The sequence below is a fragment of the Schistocerca piceifrons genome, chromosome 2 (assembly GCF_021461385.2).
Source record: "Schistocerca piceifrons isolate TAMUIC-IGC-003096 chromosome 2, iqSchPice1.1, whole genome shotgun sequence".
Taxonomy (NCBI): Eukaryota; Metazoa; Arthropoda; class Insecta; order Orthoptera; family Acrididae; genus Schistocerca; species Schistocerca piceifrons.
In genome coordinates this window covers 1025384489-1025403086 of record NC_060139.1, presented here as the reverse complement: position 1 = coordinate 1025403086, position 18598 = coordinate 1025384489, and the positions used below count along the sequence as shown (strand labels likewise).

Genomic DNA, 18598 nt, shown 5'->3' with positions numbered 1-18598 from the left:
AACTGTTATAAATATAGGTTGATTGATTTGGTTAGGCGAGGGGGGGGGGGTCGCACAGTGACGCTTGTTATAAATATAGCTTCAAGGATAATACCTATTTGAGAGAGATAATTATTTATAGTTTTTATGTGACCTAGTAGAGCCTTGTACTTCTCTGTGTGCTTAAAAGGAGGCTAAATTTATCAGAACTTTCACAAATTAATATGATCAGGTGGGATGGGCTAACACTGAAACCAGGAAGAGCACAGTTGTAAATATGTGCATTTGGGTGTGTCTGGTGTGAGTGAATGGTTCCTTATTTTTATTTATTGTAAGCATTGAACTATGAAATATGAAACTGAAAATGGCAGTAAGTGATAATAACAGTAGTAGCAGTAACAACAATAGGATCCTAAGGCTACAGTATCAGTGAATCACAGTTGGAAATGGTCATCTTTTACAAACACCTGAGTGTACCAACTTGTTGAGATATGAAATGGAAAAGTCACATAGGCATTGTGGGACATGTACCCAATTGAACTAAAAGGGGATAATGAATGTATAAAAAGAAGGGCAGCAATAATGGTCTAATGTTTGTTTGTTCCACTGGGGGCAACAAGGAGTTAAAATATATATATATATATTGAAATGGTAGACAGTTAAAAACAGATGCAAACTATCCCATGAAAGCTTACTTAATAAAGTTTCAAGAACCAACTTTAAGTGACGAATCTAAGAGTATACAACAACACCCCACGCCACTCCCATTGTAGTAGCAAAGAGAAGACCAGACTAATTGCAGTATGCACAGAGTCTTTTAAGCAGTCTGCCACTCTATACATGAATGGAATGGGAACAGGCCTTAGTAACTGGTACAGTGGTTTGTGAAGAGTATGGATATATGTGGAGATGTAGATGTACAACGCTAATAGTAAACATCTTGCTTCAGATTGTACATCATTTTGCAAAGCTTAATAATGGGCAAGTCACCACCCAGAAAGGTTAAAATGTGGCTAATATGTAGCTGTTGTGTATCAGTTGAAACCATACCTGATGTGTGAAATTCTTGAATTGTTTGAGAAAATGATTCAGTGGAAATAGTTTATAATTTGTAGGTTACAGCTGACTTCTAAGGAGATCACTGTTCTTGATTACTTTATTACAATCCAGCTTTGTCGAAAGCTGAGCTTCACCACCAGTGTAAATCAGATGCACTGATCACTACACCATCCAGACACAGTGATCACTGCAACTGCGTGACTACCGTAGCATGCCTACCCTCAGGCACAAATTCTCAGCTTATACTACATGCTACTGATGTAGTGCTCATGAGCACGGGCACTACATGAGTAGTGTGTGGTATAAGTTGAGAATTTGAGTTTGACGGGAGGTATACTGGGTGGTCGTGCAGTTGTGGTGACCACTGTGTCTGGATGGCATAGTGGTCAGAAATCTGTCTGGTAAGCAGGATACCTGCATTCAAATCTCAGTCCAGCACAAATTTTCAACTTGACCCATTTTGTGTCTTTATTCATAGTTGCTGCGAGATCAAAATGGTGCCAGTTTTTGTTTGGTTTATAGTTAACCTTAAAAGTAAGGCACTTTCTCATATTGAAAAATTACACAGATTTGCAGATCCATTGTGAGAAGATTATTTTTGAGGTGTGTCAGCAAGATGTTGATTTATTGTTTATTGATTTCATATTAGTACATTTGACAATTCATTGCCCAAGCTGTGAGCTGCCTGTTATGGGAAGTTAGCAGTTGCACATGGGAAGAGAATATGTTCTACTGGTACCCATCTAAAGACAAATGCTTGTCTAATGCCAAATACTATTCCACAGAAGTATAGTGGCTGGATTCCACGGATTTCAGACTTACTACTGCTGATTGCTGAATTGGTACTTTGCACCACTATCATACCTACTGATGATGTCATTATCACTGTCATTATTATTGTTGACCATAAATTAATGACAGTTTCATGTTTCATTGTATTAACTGTGTGGTGTATTGAAAAGTAATCCTCTTGACATTTATATCTGTGACTAACATGAAGGTCGTCTTTGTTTTCTCACTGTAAAACAGTTTCCTTCCATTAACGTAATTTCATTGCATTATGAATGTAAGTACCTTATTTTCATACTCTGTAGACCGTATGAGTGTGATTGTGTTTAAATCTGGAGTGTCGGGAGGTAATCTTAAGAGCTAAATGTCCATGTTTGCCACAGACAATATCAGTTTAAATATTTCAAGTATTTTTTATTATTTTGAACATTATTGTTGGAAATATTTCTCCGAAAAATTTTCAAATTATATACAGATAAAAGAAAAATGTACTTGACAGAAAGTAGCAGGTGCAAACATGTAGACAAGCGTAAAATTGTTTGCTTTTGAAACCAGTGGTTCCCTCTTTTGATAAAAGAGAGAAAAGAGTTGGAAGAAAATAGACTGGTAAGGCTTAAGGTAAATTGCCAGTGAACGGCTGGAAAAACAGTAATAATTTTCATAAAAGTTTATGAGGGTCTAACTACAAAATGTGAACTCTGAATGCAAAGAAATTTTAGGACAATGAAAGTGTTTTGAGGATGAAGATTTTGGTATAAGAATAATCAGAATAGCTTCGGTATAAACTTTCATATATAAACATTTATGTCAGTCAGTAATTTAAAATTTTTCCTTTCAGTCCTATTTGAAGTCTATAGACTTATTAAATACTTTTCCTAGATGCTTAAAACTTTGTGCCTATATTTATGACATTGTTATATAAAAAGTAGACTACAATCAAATGATTTCAGTCAATAGTTTTTATACTATAAATACATAAATTAGACAATTAAAATCAAGGTAATTTTCAAATAATTAATAAGGGTATGTGTTTCCTCTTGGTGATAGTAAGCTGGTGTCTGTAGTCTACCTTTCTCCAAATGATAGCCTGAAATATCACAAAAAATTTCAGACCTCTAGCTCAAATAGTTTTTTTTTTTAATTGCATAAAATAAATATGTCAGAAAATTTGATTCTTTGGAAATTCAGTTTAAAGGCACAGTTCATCTGTTACTCACATCTGTTGTTCTTAAAACCCTCCAGTTGCATAATATTCTTGATCTGTGTGTTCCTCATCTTGTCTCTTCCTTTTCTTGCTCCTCTGTGCTACTCTGGCCTCTTTAGTTTCCTCAAGAACCCATTTTTCATGCAGAATTTTTTGTTTCATGGCTTCCCTGTTTGCTTCAAGTCTTAGCAAGCGACTTTTCATGCGACTCCGCTGTGCTCCGCTTGCTAGCTGCCCCGTTATAACGGGACAAGTCCAAACAAGTGACAGTAAGAAAATCTCATAAATTAGACACATCGCAAGCGCATAAATTACCCTAACTCCTCGCTCCCTTCACTTACAAGCTTCATACTTTGATACCGCCAAGCAACCACCGACCTTAGTACGTGATGTCAGTTTCAACTTAATACACACTTGCTTTCCCAGGGAAAAATGCTCTCAAAGACGGAAATACAAACCGAAAAACCAATTAAAGGAACTCAGAGAAAAGCTGTTTTTTTGTCTTATGTAATTACAAATTAAACACTGTTACTTTCCTTCAGTTGTACTGCAAAACCTTGTTTCTTTCCGCATGTCACGCTTCTAGGTCAATGCAAACACGGTTGTTACTGCATAGCGGCATATATTTAAATTTGTTTTTAAAGATATTTGCAATGTCCAAATCAATTCATTTTACTACCAAAATGTTCACAAAACTCTAAATAGTGGTGACTACTAGCAAGGATAGTGCTGAGTTACATTCTTACACTTAGCCTGGATTATGATGTGCCCTCACAATGGATCGACTGGCCATTGTGCATCATCTCTTTTTACTGAGGAGACTGCAGCTGCAAGGAACCAGTGCTCCGGCAAGTGTCCACACTAACCAGACATACTGCCACACTTGTGTCTTACTGTAAATCCACCATTGTCCCATTAATGTCCAGGTGCAATGTGAGAGGCTGCATCATGTGTACTGCTGTTATGGGTACGGGTGCAAGATAGCATGTAGTGTGCTGACAACTGATGTACTTACTACACACAGGCCAAAGCAGACAGTTGCAAGATGCCTTGGTTTGTGACATGCAAAACAGATGGTGTCATAGAAATGGCAGTTACATCATTGATGGTGTGGGCTGCAATTTGGACATTCTTTGATGACACCAACTTTTTGGGTGTCCTTTGACAGTGATGGGAAGGAAAACGTTGCATTAGCCCCCACTCATTTTGGGACACACTGATGGTGAATAAAGTGCTTCCGTTGGTGCTCATCTACCGAAGATGGGTGCAGGGGATCCACTAACTACTGAATCTTGTGTCAGCACACTCCCGTATGAATGGGGGTTTGGTAAATCGGATGATGGCATTGCTTGGAAGCCACCAGTTGATTGTAGAGCACAACGGTGACTAACACTACTGACTATGTCGTCACCAGAAGAATTGTGAAAGATAGCTTGCGCTGATGCACTTACTTTGTAAGCTTTGGCAATTTTTAACATGTCACTCAAGGTGGAATCGGATGCCTCTAAAGCCGTCACATTGATTTCTCAATCAGGAGCGAGATGGATAATAACCTCACAGATTAAGGTGTTTGCATACGAAGTATCACACTGTTACAGGAAAAATCACACTTGCGTGCCAAGCCTGGTAAGTCATCAGCCAGTGTTGAGTAGGATAGCTTAACACATTAATTATACTTGAGCCTAGCTACAATGAAGTGAATTTAGTGACTGTAGTAACCACTCAGCAAACCACAAACATCAGAAAAAGTCAAACTACTAGGATCTGGGAGAGGGCATAATTTTTGCACCACTTCATACAGTTTACTGCTAGAAGATGGTAAGAGTGCACACAGATGTCCAGGGTCAGTTATTTGACTTGCCTTGCAGAGAAGCAGCTCATCAAAACAAGCAAATGTCACAGGTGGAGGCAAGCAAACTGCTGCCACCCACTGTTGTTGATTTTGCAGCAGCCGTAACAGCAGTATTGGTCGTGGAATTCTTAATGTTTTTCTCGCTGTTTCTGTAGTTGATGTTGCCGCTGGAAATCCCAGTGTTTTTCCTGCTGTTGCAACTCCTGCTGCCACAGGTTTTGAAATTCAGGATTCATACTTCACTGAAATAGTTGCATGGTGAGAAAACTATCATTGCCACTTTTCTATCCTACTCTGCATAAGTAGAACACAGTTCATGATAACTTGCTTTCCTGCTAACATAGAGACTGGCAGAACAAAACAGGTGGTTCCGGAAGTAAATGACAGTGGAGGTAACAAAGTAAGCAGGCACTCAAAACAATTCCAGAGCATACCAAAGTTGTCGTAAGTGTATACGAAAGTCCAGGGACACTCCAAATCACAAATGTAAATCGGGCAAGGTCAAGAGTCTGTTATTCAATGGGACATCTAAAGGCTTCAGAGACTAGTGAGACTGCCTAGCAATAGGTGGCCTGCGGTATTTAGCGTTAAAACACTTGTCAGAGGGTAGCACCACATTGTTTGCTTGCCGTGGCTGCTGTATATCAGGGAGGTGCAAGCAAGGTTATCATCTGTAGTCCATGTATGTCATGGCATATTTTCCCTAGCAGTACTTAGACTAGACAGGGAGTTGGAATCAATATTGGATACTAAAGGAACTGCAGGTGAGACGTAACTGTCAACATCCCCGCAGTTTGAAGAAATTTGTGGATTTGAGATGATTATCAGAGCACAGGCAGTGTTTTATGTGGTGTTAGTATCATGTCTTCTTAAGGTGACAGTTTTTTCCTCTGGTGTGCTTAATTCACTAAGTGTTTCTGGACTGCATTGAATAGGCTCTGTGAATGCAGAGATAGGTGCAGCAAGTCTCAATCAACTTTTTCCCCTACCTTAACAAACCAGATTGAAGCTAGTATGTGTGCATATCTCCAAGCTCTAGCCACAGTGTCCAGACTGTACAGTTCACTAAAGTACGCACAGTCTGAAATATGTTCCATTTTGCTCTGTAGTTTTGAGAGATACAGAACACTACTAAAGTTAGAGGTTAAACATAAAAAATGAACTTTTTACACAATGTGGATGTCCACATTTTACCACATCTTTTGATAAACACATTGTTCAGTCGTCCTACCTATTCTGCCAAAAAGATAATGCTACCATTAGTTTCCTCTACTTTCCACAGATCATGTTGTTGTTGTTGTTGTTGTGGTCTTCAGTCCTGAGACTGGTTTGATGCAGCTCTCCATGCTACTCTATCCTGTGCAAGCTTCTTCATCTCCCAGTACCTACTGCAACCTACATCCTTCTGAATCTGCTTAGTGTATTGATCTCTTGGTCTCCCTCTACGATTTTTACCCTCCACGCTGCCCTCCAATGCTAAATTTGTGATCCCTTGATGCCTCAAAACATGTCCTACCAACCGATCCCTTCTTCTAGTCAAGTTGTGCCACAAACTTCTCTTCTCCCCAATCCTATTCAATACCTCCTCATTAGTTACGTGATCTACCCACCTTATCTTCAGCATTCTTCTGTAGCACCACATTTCGAAAGCTTCTATTCTCTTCTTGTCCAAACTGGTTATCGTCCATGTTTCACTTCCATACATGGCTACACTCCATACAAATACTTTCAGAAACGACTTCCTGACAATTAAATCTATACTCGATGTTAACAAATTTCTCTTCTTCAGAAACGATTTCCTTGCCATTGCTAGTCTACATTTTATATCCTCTCTACATCGACCATCATCAGTTATTTTACTCCCTAAATAGCAAAACTCCTTTACTACTTTAAGTGTCTCATTACCTAATCTAATCCCCTCAGCATCACCCGATTTAATTTGACTACATTCCATTATCCTCGTTTTGCTTTTGTTGATGTTCATCTTATATCCTCCTTTCAAGACACTGTCCATTCCGTTCAACTGCTCTTCCAAGTCCTTTGCTGTCTCTGACAGAATTACAATGTCATCGGCGAACCTCAAAGTTTTTACTTCTTCTCCATGAATTTTAATACCTACTCCGAATTTTTCTTTTGTTTCCTTTACTGCTTGCTCAATATACAGATTGAATAACATCGGGGAGAGGCTACAACCCTGTCTCACTCCTTTCCCAACCACTGCTTCCCTTTCATGCCCCTCGACTCTTATAACTGCCATCTGGTTTCTGTACAAATTGTAAATAGCCTTTCGCTCCCTGTATTTTACCCCTGCCACCTTCAGAATTTGAAAGAGAGTATTCCAGTTAACGTTGTCAAAAGCTTTCTCTAAGTCTACAAATGCTAGAAACGTAGGTTTGCCTTTTCTTAATCTTTCTTCTAAGATAAGTCGTAAGGTTAGTATTGCCTCACGTGTTCCAACATTTCTACGGAATCCAAACTGATCTTCCCCGAGGTCTGCTTCTACTAGTTTTTCCATTCGTCTGTAAAGAATTCGCATTAGTATTTTGCAGCTGTGACTTATTAACCTGATAGTTCGGTAATTTTCACATCTGTCAACACCTGCTTTCTTTGGGATTGGAATTATTATATTCTTCTTGAAGTCTGTGGGTATTTCGCCTGTCTCATACATCTTGCTCACCAGATGGTAGAGTTTTGTCAGGACTGGCTCTCCCAAGGCCATCAGTAGTTCTAATGGAATGTTGTCTACTCCCGGGGCCTTGTTTCAACTCAGGTCTTTCAGTGCTCTGTCAAACTCTTCACGCAGTATATTATCTCCCATTTCATCTTCATCTACATCCTCTTCCATTTCCATAATATTGTCCTCAAGTACATCGCCCCTGTATAAACCCTCGATATACTCCTTCCACCTTTCTGCCTTCCCTTCTTTGCTTAGAACTGGGTTGCCATCTGAGCTCTTGATATTCATACAAGTGGTTCTCTTCTCTCCAAAGGTCTCTTTAATTTTCCTGTAGGCAGTATCTATCTTACCTCTAGTGAGACAAGCCTCTACATCCTTACATTTGTCCTCTAGCCATCCCTGCTTAGCCATTTTGCACTTCCTGTCGATCTCATTTTTGAGACGTTTGTATTCCTTTTTGCCTTTTCATTTACTGCATTTTTATATTTTCTCCTTTCATCAATTAAATTCAATATTTCTTCTGTTACCCAAGGATTTCTATTAGCCCTCGTCTTTTTACCTACTTGATCCTCTGCTGCCTTCACTACTTCATCCCTCAGATATACCCATTCCTCTTCTACTGTCTTTCTTTCCCCCATTCCTGTCAATTGTTCCCTTATGCTCTCCCTGAAACTCTGTACAACCTCTGGTTCTTTCAGTTTATCCAGGTCCCATCTCCTTAAATTCCCACCTTTTTGCAGTTTCTTCAGTTTCAATCTGCAGTTCATAACCAATAGATTGTGGTCAGAATCCACATCTGCCCCTGGAAATGTCTTACAATTTAAAACCTGGTTCCTAAATCTCTGTCTTACCATTATATAATCTATCTGATACCTTTTACTATCTCCAGGATTCTTCCAGGTATACAACCTTCTTTTATGATTCTTGAACCAGGTGTTAGCTATGATTAAGTTATGCTCTGTGCAAAATTCTACAAGGCGGCTTCCTCTTTCATTTCTTCCCCCCAATCCATATTCACCTACTATGTTTCCTTCTCTCCCTTTTCCTACTGACGAATTCCAGTCACCCATGACTATTAAATTTTCGTCTCCCTTCACTACCTGAATAATTTCTTTTATCTCGTCATACATTTCATCAATTTCTTCATCATCTGCAGAGCTAGTTGGCATATAAACTTGTACTACTGTAGTAGGCATGGGCTTTGTGTCTATCTTGGCCACAATAATGCGTTCACTATGCTGTTTGTAGTAGCTAACCCGCACTCCTATTTTTTTATTCGTTATTAAACCTACTCCTGCATTACCCCTATTTGATTTTGTATTTATAACCCTGTAATCACCTGACCAAAAGTCTTGTTCCTCCTGCCACCGAACTTCACTAATTCCCACTATATCTAACTTTAACCCATCTATTTCCCTTTTTAAATTTTCTAACCTACCTGCCCGATTAAGGGATCTGACATTCCACGCTCCGATCCGTAGAACGCCAGTTTTCTTTCTCCTGATAACGACGTCCTCTTGAGTAGTCCCTGCCCGGAGATCTGAATGGGGGACTATTTTACCTCCGGAATATTTTACCCAAGAGGACGCCATCATCATTTAATCATACAGTAAAGCTGCATGTCCTCGGGAAAAATTACGGCTGTAGTTTCCCCCTGCTTTCAGCCGTTCGCAGTACCAGCACAGCAAGGCCGTTTTGGTTAATGTTACAAGGCCAGATCAGTCAATCATCCAGACTGTTGCCCCTGCAACTACTGAAAAGGCTGCTGCCCCTCTTCAGGAACCACATGTTTGTCTGGCCTCTCAACAGATACCCCTCCGTTGTGGTTGCACCTACGGTACGGCCATCTGTATCGCTGAGGCACCCAAGCCTCCCCACCAACGGCAAGGTCCAGATCATGTAGAAGTATAATATTTTTAATGTTTACCTTTGCAGTATCCTTGGACACTGGAACCGAAGGATCAAGATGGAGGCAGAAGATCCACTGAAGGAATAAGGTTGAGGGAACCCAACCCGTATATAGGTTGGCAATCAGATGATGATATGAGGAAGACAAGACCTGGCACTATAGAAATAATGAAGACAACTGGGTCTGACAAGTCAGTGCCTGTACAAAATGCACCAACAAGTGGTAAGTATTTAGTAGCAGATCATACATCAACACTTAAAAGATCTCAGGACCACATGTCGTGCAGATATGACTATAATTTGCATGTAATTTACCAGTGATGGTGGTGATACACTTCGTTGCAAGGGTTTCCTCTTTACCCTAACTCATGAGTCACAGTAACATCTTTCCACTAGTAATTGTGCTTCTTCTAGATTACTGTACTTTAAATCTGGTAACGTATTCATTTTGTTTACATAGAGACTGTCCTTAAGTAAAATCCTCAGAAGAGAATGTGACTAATAAGGTTAGGGGACATTGGGAGCTCGTATATGTGGTCAGGTAAGAAGTGTTCTATAAATCCAGTGACTGTTTGGGTCTGTGATACATTTTATTTATGTGGCAACATTAAGTTATTTTTATGGTCCAGTGATGCATAAATCAAGAAGTAGCACACGACACACATGTTGTTTTTGTGTATTAAGTGGTGATCTTTGTTTACATATCCAGAAAGAAGTAACGAGACTTCACTGAACTGTTTACATTAATAAAGCCAGACTGCGATAATAAAAGATATTTTAGCTATGTAGATGACATCATTTTTGCCCAAGGTGAAGTACAGTGCTCAACATTAAAATGGCAGCACCATGAAGGCTGCATGCGACAGATGTCAAATTGGTATGAAATGCACTTCATACTTGCATATGCAAATTATCACCAGTTTAGCCAACTGCACAATATAGGTAGGATAGTATCACTATCTGTATTCTAAATATAAGAAAAGATGACTCATCTGGTTTCTGTTTCATAAATCACAGTTGAATGTTGGCTGTTTGTGAGAAGATAGTGTTATACCTCACATTGGATGGAGCAATTTCTAATAGTACATTTCATCATTTGAAAGCTTAGTTCAGAATGAGTCAAAAAGACTTCACAACTTCGGAATGATACAGAAATTTATTGAAGAAACTTACAGAATTGGTAGATGAGTCATTTTGTTACAAACAACTTCAAAATCAGTGCAACACGCATCTCACAAAACTGGCATTCCACAAAAGACAGTTTGGCAAGCACTGTGTAGACGTTTACATTGAAACCATACAGATTCACATTGGCACAGCATATTAGAGATGCAGTTAAGGTTGCTCATTGGTAATTCTGTGCGGAAATGTTGCATTGGGTAGATGACGACAAGATATTCCTGAACACAATAATCTTCAGTGATGAGTCAACATTTCGTATCAGTGGCATGGTGAACACCCACAACTTCAGAAAACGAGGCAATAAAAATCCACACACAACCCTGGAAAACTTTCGTGACAACATCAAAGTTAATGTGTTTAGTGCCCTTAGCAAATTGAAAGCGTCCTGCCCTGTCTTTTTCATGGAGAAAACTGTCACTGGTATTATGTATCTGGACATGCTCGAAAACTTTTTAATTCCACAGATTGATGAAGACCACTGAGAAATATGGTTTACTACAAGCAAGATGGTGCACCACCTCATTTCCTCACGGAAGTGTGAGGTTTCCTCTGTAATTGTTTCCCAGGTCGGTGGATTGGCTAAGAGGGGCCAATCGCATGGCCACCTTGCTCCCCAAACTTGATACCATTGGATTTCTTTCTCTTGGGTTTCATTAAAGACTTTTGTATGTTCCTCCCATACCAAACAATTGAGCCAACCTGAAAAACCAAATCGAGGCTGCACAAGTTACGCTTGATTTGCTGCATTGAGTGAGGGAAGAAATTGATTACTGGTGAGATGTTTGCCGCATCACAAATGGTAGTCACATCAAACCGAAGTGACACTTGACCCTTTTATGTGAAACTTGAAGCTGTTTGCTACAAGATGACACATCTGCCAATTCTATCTCAATAAATTTCTGTATCATTCCAGAGTTGTGAAGTCCCCTTTTACTCACCCTGTATTGAAGCCTTACCAATACTGCTGTTCATTGTTCCACGATATAGCTGCTTGCATTGGTTGAGATCCCACATTCTCTCATTTTTGTATGGAATGTATGGGTTCAGGCGGGCCACACTCAACATCATGCAGGGTCTCAAAAGGCCCCACATGCTGATGCCCAAGAGGACAGACATATTATTCACTGAGCCATGTTGGATTCACACTGTGACAAAGTCTGGATCACCATGGACTATCAGCAAAGGAAACAGTTTTGCAGGTTCCCATGATGGGATAGCAGAGTGACACATGCTGGCAGTGGTGCACCCAAGAGAGCAATGGACACAAGAATGACACTACAGCATCTTTTCGGACGAGTCTCAGTTCTGTGTGGAGCATGATGTATTGTTTATCAGGTTGTTGATGCTCTTAGGAGGCCGAATGTTGCCAGACGACATCCTTTATCATCATACAGGCTCATTATGTTGCATGATAAAAAGGAGTACCATTAGTTACATTACATGAACACCTTTGGTTCACATATTCGGTAATTTGCGACGAAACCATTATATTGTTGGTGTATTAAAACTGGTGGTTGAGCTCTGTCGTCAAGGTTTCCATTAAATTATCTGTCAACCAGATAAACCGAGACCGTGTGCTGCCCTTGCTGTCTCAATATACTTTGATAAAGATAGTGTTAAAGTTCAATCCTGGCCAGCACAGTTTTCGAAAACACTTCGGTGTGGGTTACCAAGAGAATGGCAAGTTACAAGTCACCAGCCACTGCGACTGATGAACTCTACCATGGACTTGAAGCTGCATGGAATTACATCACGTCTTGTATACTCCCAAATCAACTGCAAATTTGAATCGTGTGGGTGTCCTACTGTGCTGTATAAGCACAATAAGTAAAATTTTCGTATTTGCTATCATTCTTGATGCAATTTTAATGGCCAGCAGTGTATTTGGGAAGTGGAAATAAGTGGAATACAGGTTCTGGGAACTCTAAGAAGCAGTTATGATGTCAGATACTTACAGCTCTGTACCTTGGCTAAACACTAATTTGTGCATATCACTTTAGAAACAGAGAACCCAATGGAACAAGTATACTATGGAGAGGATTGCTTCTGCCCCACTGTGACACACTTGGCTGTGAACAAACTTCAGTTGTACCTTAAATTGCCTTGTTCACTTGACAAACATAAACTCTAAAAGTTACTGCAGAGAATAACATCATTTGGTAGTTTGTCATTAACAACTGGTGTGTACAATGCTGTGTCCTTTTTGAGTTAAACCTCTTTCACAGGCTCTCACAATGAAGTTTCCAACATCTATTTAGGAGGAATTGTGTGCATGTCTGGCAGGTTGAGTCTACTTGGAGTGAGCCAGGATGTTTTGTAACAGAATGCCTGTAACCAACCCCAGGCCGTAAGATGTTGTACATAGCAGTTTCAGATGGCATACAAAGAACAGGAGCGTAAGTTGAGAGTAAGAGGCAGGAAAATAAACACAGATATCCCTTGTGCAGATAAGATTCCAAAATACTTACCTGAAGACAACATAGAACTTCCTGGTGATGCATAATAATTGAATATTAACCTTTAGGTACCAAGATCTTTACTGTAACTGATGGAACACATTGGATGACTTGAAAATATTGCTATATGAAAAGAAATTGAAAGCAGTACAAGTACTTCACTTAGGAGGCATTTTGTGATGTGAACTATAGCGACCTTTTTAGGGAAGACTCTTCACTTTGCCTCCATCACATTGCCACACTGAGTAAAAATTCCTAATTATCTTGCTTTAAGATCTTAATTATTTCATCGGGAACAATGAGCTTTGCCTCACAAATTGTTGCTTTCTTCCTTGGTTTTCATGAGTGTCACATACCATTAACTGTTCTGAAAGATAAGTACTGTATTTACCCGAGTATTAGATGACCCCCCTTTTTTTTTTAAAGGGCTCCTTGAGAAAAAAATTATTTTTGAAACATTCTGATTAATCAAAATTACAATTTTTATAGATGTAAGGTATCAGCTTAAAAAGCTAACACTGCATCTATTCTAAATGTGTACCATTATTCACTGTCTACATTTTGATCATACGAGAAGAAATAAAATAAACAAAAAGAAATAGTTTACATTACCTTCACTGTCTGTTGTTTACTGTCATCCGTGGTATCACCATTTTTAATCATCAACATTCACATCATCCTAACAGGACAGCTGCTTTGAAACTTATTTATATTATCGTTGTCGCAAATATTCAGCTATTTCTTCCAAATATATTCCTGTTTCTGAGGTTATGGTTATGGTGGGACCTGAGAACAACTGTGTTTTAAACACACCGCAGATTTTGTTTCTATGCTGATGTGAATGTTACAATGTCCCTCAGTCAATCTGCCGCTCTCTCGTTGCTTGAGTAGAACCAGAAGCGGTCACACCCCCTATTGTTCCCCTCATACCCCACAGTGAGCATCGACAACATCATTGCATCAAATATGTAAGTATGCCACTGGACCCAATCTAGACTTTAAGCATCTCCTGCAGAAATGTATGCTATTATTGACTATTTGTCAGATTTTAAAGTAGTTTGATTACGGGTACAAATGGATTCAGGCAAACTGAAGTTAAAAAGTGTTCAGAAAAAGCCAAAGTACATGGTATAGATTCCCATGGTTGGCAGCATGACGAAATTTTTCCACTCCCCTCCTCCCACTCATCATAGTTCTCAGCCTCAGCCAAGCTGGTGTCACTGTTCCCCCTCCAAGCCTTCTATAATGCTGTGCTTGAACAAAAGCAAAACACAGTCAACAGTATCTTCTAGGGTGCGGGTCATACACAACAATAGCAACTAGTACGTAAATAAAAGATCGTAATCACAATTGAGTTCAGTTCTCGACTTTTCGCTCGTCCTGTGACCTAGTGAAGTCTGTTATACTATATCCGCAGCCCGTGTTTCCATTGTAATTTATTCTTGCGATAACAATTGCAGTCTCTGTAATGCAATTTATTTCATCTGTTAGGCATTCAATTCTTGATTAATTTTCTTTTTCGTTTCATCTGAATGTCACCACCTTGTTCTGAAGCTGAGTAAATGCTGATGATGTTTTTCCTGGTGTTCTATTACACAAATAGTGATGGAATTTCTCATTTGCAACTCACTTGGTAAATCATTGCAGTCTCTCGTAACCAAATAGAAACTGATTTCGGTTCAGAATCGAGTAATGGTTTTTGAAGAACAAGCTTTTCTCCTTTGAATGGTACCTTTACTTGAAAATCAGCATAAATGATTATATGTGGTATCCCTACATGTATGAGGAACATGAATAAGCTACTATGAACAGTATAGTGAATGTGTTATTGTAGCCGCGATAGATGTGAGCCCACACCCACCACAGTGGTACAAGTTTTATCAACTAGATCCACAGATGTGGAGGAGATTGAGGAAATGTATGATGAGATAAAAGAAATTATTCAGATAGTTAAGGGAGACAAAACTTTAATACTCGTGGGGAACTAGAATTCGATAATAGAAAAGGTAGAGAAAGAAAAATAATAGGTGAGTATGGACTGGAGGAAAGGAATGAAAGAGCAAGCCGCGTGGTAGAATTTTGCACAGAGCCTAATGTAATCGTAGGTAACACTTGGATTAAGAATCTTGAAAGAAGGTTGCATAAGTAAAAGAGACTTGGAGACACCGTAAGGTTTTGGATTGATGATACAGTTGTAAGACAGATATTTCGGAATCAGGTTTGAAATCGTTGGACATTTCTAGGGGCAGGGGCAGATGTGGATTCTGACCACAATTTATTGGTTATGAACTACAGATTAAAACTGAAGAAACTGCGAAAATGGCAGGTTTTAAGGAGATGGGACCGGGATAAACTGAAAGAATCATAGGTTGTAGAGAAATTCAGAGGGAGCATTAGGAGGGAACGGTTGACAAGAACGGGGCCAAGGAATACAACAGAAAAGAATGGGTAGCTTTGAGAGATGAAATAGTGAAGGTAGCGGAGGATCAAGTAGGTAAAAAGAAAGGGGTCAGTAGAAATCCTTGGGCAACACAGGAGATATAGAATTTAATCAGTGAGAGGAGAAAATATAAATTACAGTAAATGAAGCAGGCAAAAGGCAATACAGTCGTCTAAAAAATGAGATAGACAGGAAATGCAAAATGGCTCAGCACAAATGGCTAGAGGGCAAAAGTAAGGAGTAGGAGCATAAATCACTAGAGGTAAGATAGATGGTTCCTACGGGAAAATTAAAGAGACCTTTGGAGAAAAGAGAACTACCTGTATGAATATATATTAAAAAAAAATCCTGAGCAAAGAAGGGAAAGTAGAAAGATGGAAGGAGTACATAGAGGGTCTGTACAAGGGTACAAGGGTGGTGTGCTTGAGGGCAATTTTATGTAAATGGAAGAGAATGTAGATGAATATGAGAAGGGAGATCTGATACTGCATGAAGAATTTGACAAATCACTGAAAGACTTGAGTCGAAACAAGGCCCTGGGAGTAAACAACATTCTGTTAGAGCTAGTGATAGCCTTGGGAGAGCCAGCCAGGACAGGCCTCTTCCATTTGGTGAGCAAGATGTATGTGACAGACGAAATACCCTCAAATTTCAAGAATAATATAATAATTCCAATTTTAAAGGAAGCAGGTGCTGATAGGTGTGAATGTTACCGAACTATCAGTTTAATAAGTCACATTTGTGAAATACTGACACGAATCCCTTACAGAAGAATGGAAAAACTGGTAGAAGTTGACCTCGGGGAAGATCAGTTTGAATTTCGGAGAAATGTAGCAACACGCGAAGCATTACTGACCCTACGACTTCTCATAGAAGATAGGTTAAGGAAAGGGAAAACTATGTTTATAGCCTTTGTAGACTTGGAGAAAGCTTTTGACTATGTGGACTGGAAATACTCTCTTTCAAATTTTAAAGGGGGCAGGGGTAAAATACAGGGAGTGAAAGGCTATTTACAATTTGTACAAAAACCAGATGGCTGTTATAAGAGTCGAAGAACACAAAAGGGGGGCAGTAATTGAGAAGAGAGTGAGACAGGATTGCAGCCTGTCCCCAATTTTATTCAATCTGTATTTTGATACAAGCAGTAAAGGATACAAAAGAAAAATTTAGAGTAGCAATTAAAGTCCACGGAGAAGAAATAAAAACTTTGAAATTTGTCGATGGCATTGTAATTCTGTAACAGACAGCAAAGGACTTGAAGACCAGTTGAACGGAATGAACAGTGTATTAAAAAGAGGATATAAGATGAACATCAAAAAAAGAAAATGAGAATAATGGAATGTACGAGGGTATTTCAGAAAGTAAAGATACACCATACGCCAGAGGAACAGAAGAGTTTTGGCGAGCAAGTTGGCAACACTGGTATTAACCTTGAACCGTTAGCTTTCTCCTCGCGGTTGTTTGGCAGTTGAACGTTGCTTCTGGTTGGAGTAGGTCGTGTTTAAAATGGCTGCACTGATTCAGAATCCCGCCAAATGCGAAGTGCGCTCCATCATACGTTTTCTTCATGCAAAAGGTCAGCGACCAACGGATATTCACAAAGAAATTGTTGCTGTTTATGGGAACATTATGAATCGACAAAATGTAACGAAATGGTGTCGTCATTTCTCTGAAGGTAGGACTGATGTTCATGACGAACAAAGAACAGGTCGGCCATCTGTGATCTCTGATGCCCTTCTTCGGAGAACGGAGGAAGCAATTCATGCGAATAGACGTCTCACATTGAAAGAATTGCATCAGATCATAACAGACGTGTCAATGACAACTCTTTATGACGTTGTGACTGTCAAGTTAGGGTACAGGAAATTGTGTGCACGCTAGGTTCCAAAACTGTTAATGGAAGAACACAAAAAGAATAGGATGGGCTTTGCATTTGACTTCCTCACACGCTATGCTGAAGCAGGTGACGAGTTCCTTGATCACATTGTGACAGGTGACGAGACGTGGGCTTATCACCATACACCTGAATCCAAGCAACAATCAATGCAATGGCGCCATTCGAATTCACCAAAAGCCAAGAAATACAAAACGTCGATTTCAGCGAAGAAAATCATGGCTTCTGTTTTTTTGGGACAGACAAGGCATTCTTCTGTTGGAATTTATACATCCTGGAACGACAATTAATGCTGCTGCATATTGCCAGTCTTTGAAACATCTTCGAAGGGCAATTCAAAACAAATACAGGAGGGGAATGCTGACAAGTGGAGTCCGCTTGCTTCATGACAACACTCGGCCTCACCCAGCGCTTGTAACCACAGCACTACTCAAACAATTCAAATGGGACGTATTGGACCATCCGCCATACAGCCCGGACCTTGCGCCCACCGACTTCCATGTCTTCTATTACCTGAAGTCACATCTTAGTGGAAGATCATTCCACGACGATGAAGAGATCAAAGATGAATTGAAATGTGGTTCCGACAACAGGCGGCAACCTTCTATGACTGTGGGATACAAAAGCTTGTGCACCGACTTAACAAATGTTTGGGTAACGGGGTTGATTATGTCGAAAAATAACAAATAATCCAGTTAATAAGATGTAACTGACATTTCCTAAATAAATGTTCTATTTAAGGACTGCGAGCCATTGTATCTTTACTTTTCGAATTGCCCTTGTAGTTGAATTAAGTCAGGGAATTAGATTAGGAAATTAGACACTTAATAGTAGATGAGTTTTGCCATTTTGGAAACAAAATAACTGATGATGGTCAAAGTAGGGAGGATATAAAATGTGAACTGGCAATGGCAAGAAAAGCTTTTCAGAAGAAGAGAAACTTCGAGTATAGATTTAAGTGTTGGGAAGTACTTTCTGAAAGTATTTGTATGGAATGTAGCCATTTATGGAAGCGAAACATGGATGATAAACAGTTAAGACAAGAAGAGAGTAGAAGCTTTCGAAATGTGGTGCTACAGAAGAATGCTGAAGATTAGACGAGTAGATGACATAACTAATGAGGAGAAGGTACTGAATAGAATTGAGGAGAAGATAAAT

At 39.5% G+C, this 18598-nt stretch overlaps 1 protein-coding gene across 1 annotated transcript in view; it reads left to right on the top strand.

Moving 5' to 3' along the window:
- LOC124777614 (mitogen-activated protein kinase kinase kinase 7-like) overlaps positions 1-18598 on the top strand; it is a 157388-nt gene that overhangs the window by 79103 nt on the left and 59687 nt on the right. The window contains exon 9 of the mRNA XM_047253076.1: positions 9496-9691. Coding sequence (XP_047109032.1) covers positions 9496-9691 — 196 coding nt within the window. The remainder of the gene's footprint in view (positions 1-9495; positions 9692-18598) is intronic.